The sequence below is a fragment of the Macrobrachium nipponense genome, chromosome 1, assembly GCF_015104395.2.
Source record: "Macrobrachium nipponense isolate FS-2020 chromosome 1, ASM1510439v2, whole genome shotgun sequence".
In the NCBI taxonomy this organism is placed as follows: Eukaryota; Metazoa; Arthropoda; class Malacostraca; order Decapoda; family Palaemonidae; genus Macrobrachium; species Macrobrachium nipponense.
In genome coordinates this window covers 105054975-105064051 of record NC_087200.1, presented here as the reverse complement: position 1 = coordinate 105064051, position 9077 = coordinate 105054975, and the positions used below count along the sequence as shown (strand labels likewise).

Here is a 9077-nt window from a genome sequence, read left to right as displayed (position 1 = left end):
CTCATCGTATTCATTGGGGTGATACCTCGGTAATTGCTAGATCTAATGATTATGTTTCAAGAAATTTACTGGAATCGGCAATTATACAAATCACTAATAAAAACAACCAAAATCTTAGTCTGGGAATGTACCATTTGGACCCATATATTTGTAAGATGTTTATGAAGGACCTTAAAATAAATGAACAACTAATAAATTAGCCCCACATGTATATAGTTACTATTTCTTTCTCTCTCTCTCTGGTTCGATATTCTCTCTCCCTCTTTCTCGATATATATATATTTATATTTTCTTTCCTTTCATTAATAATAATTTTTTGGTGAAAATGTGTAAAAATTCATGATATTAAATTGTATATGACCCGGTGTTTTTTCAAAATGTAGTTTTCTGGAAGAATCACTTGTTTACTGCGTGTATCATTCAAAGTGTGGCTACCCTCAGGCGACTCCTCCTTTCTGTAGAGTGAAAATCGCCCTTATTGCTTATCTTGTAGTGTCAGTTTGTATATTAAGCCTTCTTTTGACTATGTTGTTCTCTGTAAAATCAGTTTGCCTCAGTAAAGGGTCTGAACAGGACCGAAAGTACTTGGCTATCTCGCTTTTTAATTTTTTCCTTTGTGGCAAAAAAACCTTTATTTATACATAGCATCATGTTTTATATATGTCGTGATCAAGTTATTCATATATATATATCTTATATATATATATATATATATATATATATATAGATTATATATAGATATATATATATATATATATATATATATAATATATATATATATATATATATATATATATATAGAATTACAAAAATGTGGAATGCAACGAATTATATAAATAAAGACAAATCCATGAGGGAAAGAGAAACAATAGAGTCCTGCAACTTTCAAAGGTCTTTCGAAAAACATCTTGTTAGGTGAAAAAGTTGAAAGGTCTTGCAGTCTCCATCGTTTCTCTTTCCTTCGTTGATTTTGTCTTTATGCATATACAAAGCAATTTTATAAAAATCTTAATTATAAAACTGTCCGTTGGCTAAGTTTTGGTTAGAAAATTAACAGGCTAAATAAAGTTCCTCATATTATACGTAAACTTTACATCCTTGGTTTACTGAATATAGCTATGTTTATTTGAATCAGAGTGGACTACTTTTCAGCGTTACCCAAATGATAAAATAAAAGAAGATATGAATATATAATGTTTATTTTTTTGTAGTGAGGCCTCTTTTATGTGTTAATGCCCAACCAGAGGAATTGGGGTGTTATAACTACAGCCCTGAAAGGGCATTATTCAATTTGCAAAAACCAAAAATCTGTTTTGAGGAGTTATTAATACGTACAATACTTGACATATTGCCTTGAATGCAATGGGAAGATCAGATAAAGAAAGAATTTCCAGAGTTATAGTTTAAGAGGCTGAGAAATAAAACTGAATTTAAAGACTACTAGGGTTGAACTTGTGGTTAAAACAGACTAGTCAGGGACACAATAAATATGAAGTAATAAGACAGGGACAGGTGGAAAAGCTTACAAACTCATAGAAAAGTATAAATGATGGCCTGAATCACACAGACAATCCGGCAGAAAATGCACAAAACAGGAAGGTTGATCTTACTCGTGCCACATAAAAACCATACAGGAAAATCACAGCATCAAAAGTTGATAATCTTGTTTTCACTATGCCTCCTTTAACGTTTAAATGTGCTCTTTAGTAGCAATCCATGGCATATTATTGAAGAAAACTTTCAAGGAAAGATCTGTTTATACATAAGTGAAGATCAACATCACGAAAGCATGCAAGGAAAAATTATGTTTGCAATGTCAAGTCTTGAGGTTCTCAGCACCTCCTTCCATTCCACTCACCTAAGTTTACCTACCATCATCATCACCGACACACTGGCATTAGGTTTTTCCATTTACAATGTTGGGGATCAATGCTTTCTTTACATTTGCTTTTTTATTATACCTGAAATTCCTTCCAGTCCAGGTTTTCACAGATGGAATGGAATACAAGATTTCAGCCAAGTCTGCATTTTCTCACTGGCTGGTATTCAGGCAACTCCATATTTGCCACTTGGTTACTTTTTTGTTCAGTTTCCCTTCTCATAAAATGTTAAAATAATTCTACCATTTCATTGCATGTCCAAACCATCTCAATCTATAGTCTTTTTTTGAGTCTTTGAACAGCACACCTCTCTCCTACACCCTGATTTATGAAGTGATCTTTTCACTTTCTACACACCCAGTTTCCAGAAGCCTGCATCTCAGAATCTTTGCCTGTTACATTTATATTTTTAAAAACTTCAATAGATTTTCCTGCCCTCCGGTTATAATAGCTTCCAGTGGAATCACTTCCTCCATTACCACAGATCAACTGTGTCAATCCTAGATGGTCATTTAAGTTCATCCATATTTAGGATAATGAGTTAAGATCTAATCACATGTATCACATCCTATACTCTTATTACCATCATTATTATTCTTATTATGGTCACATTTTATAAATGACGTACATACGTACTCTTATTAACATTATTATTCTTGTTATGCTCATTCATAGATAATGTACATAAGGATATTTTTTCTTTAAATCTATGAGCTGAAAACCCCTATGAACAGAGTCAAAATACCATACACCCATGAAGGCTCCCAGGGGAAATCAAGCGGGAGAGAAAGATATGGGAAAAAGTTATAAATAAATTATGAGAATAGAAAATACAGGTGATTTACCTGAATTAGGGAAACATCAGCAAAAAGCACGAATGAATTTGCTCCTCACTTGAGCATTTGGAGATCATAAGATTTGACCCCTGCACTAGTCAAAAAATACCACATTCTGGTTGTGGCAAAGATAAAACTCATAAAAAATAATAATGTAAATAACTGTATTATCATACAAAAATGCAAGCTATGTATTCTAAGAACAGAAATATGGCAAAATATTAAGACAGACGATAGGTGACGACAACAAAAATAAAGGTTCACTGAATGGCTATTACATAAGGTAACAAATCAATGCTCCTAGAGTTGTCAGTCTGGTCCTGTAAAACATGGATAATAAAAAGGCCATGCATATAATATAATTTATCAAATACATCATGCACAAAATATACATATAGTTTTACAGCAATGTTTATTACATTACCAATATAGCAATAGTACATATTTCACATAGAACATTTTCAATACTGTACTATACAAGATGGAAAATGTTTGTTTTACAAAAACTATTCTAAAGACTTACAACAAATAAGTTACTAATTTCATTAGCAACATATCTACACAGAAAACTTGTAGCAAAGATTAAAAAAAAAAAAAGAAAAAAGGCTACATGGAAAAGCTACCTATATAGCTTCTTCATGCCTAAATTATTATTGTGAGGTCATTTAACCAGACCACTGAGGAAATCTTAACACGTATAAGAATTATTTTGGAATAACAGGTGGAAATTTTGATAAAACAAATTTCTTAAAAGTCTAGACAACTAAGTGAGAGGTCCTAACAGGAATGATAAAAAGTGAGAAAGAAGCAATGCAATACAGGATGAGGGGAGATTAAATTTTTGTATTAAAAGGAATATTACCTTAGAAACACATCAACTGTAGGAGAACTTGTATGTTCCCAGTTCATCTGTGATTACAAATAAATTGTACCTTTGTAACCATTCAATGTGAAAAGACTGTCTGTTTACGCCATCTTATTCTCTTCCATTGTTGAGGACATTTCATTCCCTTAATAAAATGAGATTAATATAATTGTGCATACTAGTAAGCACTGTTAATTATTTACTTACCCAGTTTCAACTAATGCTAGAAGATAGCCTGATATCGAGCAGCTTACATGTTTTGAACCGTGTAAAGATTTTGCAAAGTTATATATATCTATCAATTAATTAACAATATTCACATTTACAGGTCTGAATGACGCTAATTAAATTTTCAATATCGATATACCAAAATGTAGAACAACACAACAGCTATTTGCTCCATTCATATCAGCAGACCAAAATGCATGTTCAACCACATTGTGCATAGTCCTTTTTCCATATTTTAATATCCCTACCTGTATTACTGCATTCATTACCGAATGTAACAATTGACAAGGCCCTCCCCAAAACTTAGTGAAATAATGCCATATTAGAAGAGAGGGAAGAAAGGGTTAATGCAGATTTTCACACGATTGATAAACTGGCTCTGGAGCATCATGTAGTCTATACTACCCAGTCATGGGTATTCATTACTTCAAGGATTGTATTACTTATCAGGATGTTAGAACCCTAAAACGTCCGTAGTTTAGTGTAGGGTTGCGAAGCTTTAGGAAAGGTTATGTCCTGAAATGAGTTTCTGTTAAGGACAGAGGCGACCATACATATCTGGTCTGTTCATAAAACTTAGGACTGTTACAGCAGTGGTAGTAAGCTGTACATCCTAGACAATATCGTTCCAGGAATAATAATGTCTTGGCTACATATATGTGACCTAATACAGAGGAGCACAACTGGCTCTTCTCCTCAGGCCAATGAAAATCAATCTTTCACTCCTCTGGCATGCAGGAAAAAAATCATTCTTGCTACTGTGTGGCAGGTAAACCACCAAATGGCAGTGGGAAAGGTGTTTACAGGCCTCTAAGCCCTGCTGTTACTGCCAAAAATTGGAGAATAAAATACCGAGCCACAGAATTTTGTATATACATAAATGTGATGCAGAAGAAAAGAATTTTAGGATTATTGGTTTGTTTAAGGAATGTTGGGTGTTACAGTAACTTTATTTGGGATAGCTGAAAAAGTTGAGCTACAGAAGATGAAACTTCAGGAAGACTCTGGGACAGTGTTTGGTAGTGAAATTTTCCCCAAGAGACAAGACTCAAAGAAGTTACCAAAGGCATATTTAAACTCAGATACAAAAAAAAAAATCAGTAGCCTCCAACTTTCAAATCATGTTTTGTGTATGGGGAACAGCGACCCAACCTCCTGTATTTTTTGTTTCTTAAATTAGATTATTTAGCATACTTGACTTTCTCAATTTTTTAACCATTATCATTCATCACAGCATTCAATCATGGACTGTCTTAAAATTATCCTCAAGCAAAGATAACTTGAATTATCCTCAAACAAAGATAACTTGAAATATCCTCATGCAAAGATAAACTGTATGACTATTAAAGTAACATAAATTTCTTGAAAGCCTCATATTCTTGAAACAATGTGTTAACCTTTATTCCTTTTAAATCTAGGGTCTTATCACACTTAAATAAATCTCTTGTAATTAAAATTAACAAGAATACAGCACCTATACTCCAAAACCATTGCTAAATTATTATGAGCTTTATTTCATCATTAATGATTGATGAGATTCAATATGAATCAGTGACTCGTACCTTTCAATAATTAAACACTGTCTGCTGAAAAATCAGCAAAAATCTAGTTTTCCTTGTCTTTAAGACAAACAGTGCTCACAGATCAATACAACTGCAAGAGGAAACAGAAACTAAAAATGGCTCTATAAGATGCCTCTAGATTCTCAGAGGTGATTGATAAGAACTGCTTAAAGACATAAAGAAAATCATTAACATACCACACAGCTGAGATTACTCAGCAACCACTCCAACGTAAGCAAACATACGCAACAGGTATAAATCCCGGTACAGTTCTAAAAATAAAGATGATCTTTATTAACATTTATCATGTAAAACAATGTTATAGTTTCACATTACAAAAGATGAATTGGATTACATTTTAACTAATACCTGTATAGTACTTGTCTTTTTATGCACTTCTGACATCCTGGTCAAAAATATTGTCTTTTTTGTTGACTTGGTTAAAGTTGGAGAATTATGTAAATATCACTGTAATAAAAAACATACATTTTGTATATATGGTACACAGTCAGTGGCTCCTATCTTCAAACCACATAGTAGTTAGACTTACAGTGAGCTGAAAAAAAAAAACACAATTGCATGAGAATTCACATCAAATAATTTTCAAGACATAAAAAATATTCTTAATAACAGTTTGCTTAATCATCTACTATTATATCATATCACATTACTTGCTGAATTTACGAATGAATTCTTAACTACAAATAGCAGTTTACAATACAACTTTTAACATGTACCTGCATAAAATCTAAAGTTAACTCCAAAATTAAAAATGCTCTTCCCTGTTAAAATACCTGTTCTGGAATAATAAAAATGAAAGTTTTTCCTCCATAAAACATGGAATATATATTCTACAAAATGTGAAAATTAATTAAAACTAAAAATGGACCATTAAAAATGTAAATCTTAAAATTAGACATACCTATAAATTCTGTAACTAGGTCACTATCTGTATTCATTCTCATGGATCCAGTAATATCTTCATTTTCTACCAATGGTAAGAAAAGCTGAACAAACTCTACTGTATATGGTGGAGCAACAATTTCCAATACCTGAAACACAAAGAAAAAAAGTCATCTTATCACATTAATCTGAGAAATGTATTCAACACACTTGGTATCAAGGCTCTAGAATTAATCATAAAAATTTAAAAAGTAAACATATTTAAAAATTATGTTATTTTCATACAACCCTTTACATACTCAAATGTAGTCCTCTGGTGGTTTGTGAATTTCCAAGACACTTTATTTCAAATAAAAAAAATCATCAGCTGGTTGGCACAACAGCACGCAAGCCTCATGCCTAATGGATCCTTACCTTCCAAGCAGGTTCTGGCCAATACTATACGTAGCTTCGAGGAATCAGCAGGGTTGGGAGATCAACATTTTCTACTATAAGCAACGAATTTGTATGAAAAACTAATTCTATTTTTTAAAATGCCATTTTTAGGGTTAAAAAAAATGGTATATACAGTGGTCGCCCCCATATTTGCGGGGGGATGCATACCAGATCCCCTTGCGAATAGTTGGAACCCCTATTAAAATGCTTAAAATGGCCTATTTTGTTAGTTAAACTTAAGAAAACCCCACTTCCATTTTGTATACCTGGTTTTTTAAATAGTTTTATCACAAAAAGTGCATTTTATAATAAAATTAATAATAAAAAGGAATTTGTGGATATTTCTCGTAGAAAAATACAGCGTATAGGCGAATTTCCCGTGAATAATGGGGGGATATATTAGAGAGAGAAATCCGTGAATGATAGCTATGTAATTACCAAGTAATTACATAGCTATCAGTTTCCTTTATTCAAAGCAGCTTAGATTCAAATTTTGAGGTAATGACACCAATGTTCTGTGTAGGTGATCAGTATTGCCACCTAATGAGAGGGTTAAGAATGACCCAGCAGACAATCCTCATTCTGTTTATGCTTATGTCCATCAGAGGGGAGAAAAGAGGGCTCCGATCATTTACTTACTTGGTAAGTATATATAGAATTTTTATTTTATCGTAAAAATGTCATTTTTATCAAAGAAACTTACCAAATAATTACATAGCTGAATCCCACATTGACAAGAGGTGGGATACATGGACATAATATTCTCCCCTAAAACAATGGCATGTAATGAATTAGAAATAAAAAAGTTGCTAGCATTAAGAACAATACTTGTCGTTCCTTGTTAGTCAAGAGAGCCTGCAGTTGAAACTGCCTCTGGTTGGTGCTCAACTTAACCTGTAGTGGCGTGGCGGTAAATCTGAAGGTCACCTCTAATTACTAAAGGGGGAGCTTTGTAGCAGAGGAATACTCCATTCACTACCTATCCCTCAGTGGAAGTTATGCAGTTAAGGAATTATCCAATGGCTAGAAGAACTTTAAAGGTGCCCTTGCCCAGGGTGCAGTAGTACCATAATAAAAACACCCAGATTATGTTGCCACCTCATTGAAATAAAACCACAACCCATCCACTACGAGTGCTGGGTGCTCCAGGTACACTGTAACTTCCCCAGCTCCCCAGAATTCGACACTACTACAAGGTGAAGATGTAGTAGGAGAAAAATCCTATGCTTCCTCCCATGATACCATGCCAGTAACTAAACTTTGCAAAGAAGGTACTGCCAAAAAATTTTAAATACTGTTTAAACTCCCTCAAAACTATGAGAAACGAAGAACGATCATCCTACCAGAGGTTGATTGCTGAATGTATATAAGGGATACATAGTGCTTTAAAGATAATGAGGTAAAGGCTATTCTGACAGCTTTAGCTTCCACTAGGAGGAAAATGCTTCTCCTAAACCTGAGTGTGTCTCAGAAGATAAAGTCTACTGGGATAAAGGGCAAGATGTTCTAATCAGAGGATGTGATGAGCTTTTGCCATAACATTATAAGTTATGGATGGCCTGGGACATTGGGCTTTTTCAGGTACTACCATGCCATCCAGTTGGGTAAAGAGCTCTCTATTCCTCCTCCGAACCGGTGAGCACTTCTGGCACTCAGAGAATGAGCTGGCACTAGGTTGCAGTTGCCACCAGAGTTCCAATCCGAGGAAGAAACTAGCTCTTGCCATTACACCATTGGTTCTGGATGGCCTTACAACTTGAACTTTCAAACTGGGTAGAAAAGTTATTGTCTGGCAAGCTATGAGCTCTGGTAATGAAAATTCAGATGTAAACAGCATTTGGGGTTCCCAGGCAGTCCCCCATCCAAGTACTGACCAGACCTAATATTGCTTAACTTTGCTGATCGGACAAGAAGTGGAACTTTCAACGTGGTATGGTGGTTATCTAGTGCTCCTGGAAGACACAGCTGTCCGTAAAATTCTTAAGGGAGAAAGAACCTGGTCCAGGATTTGGGTCCCTTTTGAATGTTTTCTGAGCCTAATCTTTCCTATATGCAACAATCAAGCAATCTACTCACCTGTTTATGTTCCTCGGTCCCAGTATAAGCCAGCTTAAGACTTTGAACAACACCACAACATGTCTTACAATCCACAGATTTCTATAGACAGAGAGCTCTCTCCTACCATACCAAACACCAGGTCCATGCATCCTCCTCTGCATGCTTTTATTGTTTAATTTTCCACTGCCATCTTGTCTTCTATGATGTCACAACACAACTTAAATACATCAAAACATTTTCTAAAATCAAACAAATCAAACACGTTCCCTATACATTGAACAATGCCCAAATTTGACCAAACTGATACATA

General features: G+C 34.1%; 1 protein-coding gene across 1 annotated transcript in view; it reads right to left on the bottom strand.

Annotated features, from left to right (window-relative positions):
- Positions 1-3066: 3066 nt before the first annotated feature.
- LOC135219518 (negative elongation factor D-like) overlaps positions 3067-9077 on the bottom strand; it is a 166419-nt gene continuing 160408 nt past the window's right edge. Inside the window, exons 14-15 of the mRNA XM_064256347.1 lie at positions 6294-6423; positions 3067-5927 (exon numbers count right to left, since the gene is read on the bottom strand). Of these exons, the coding sequence (XP_064112417.1) occupies positions 5896-5927; positions 6294-6423 (162 nt within the window). The 3' untranslated portion in view covers positions 3067-5895. The remainder of the gene's footprint in view (positions 5928-6293; positions 6424-9077) is intronic.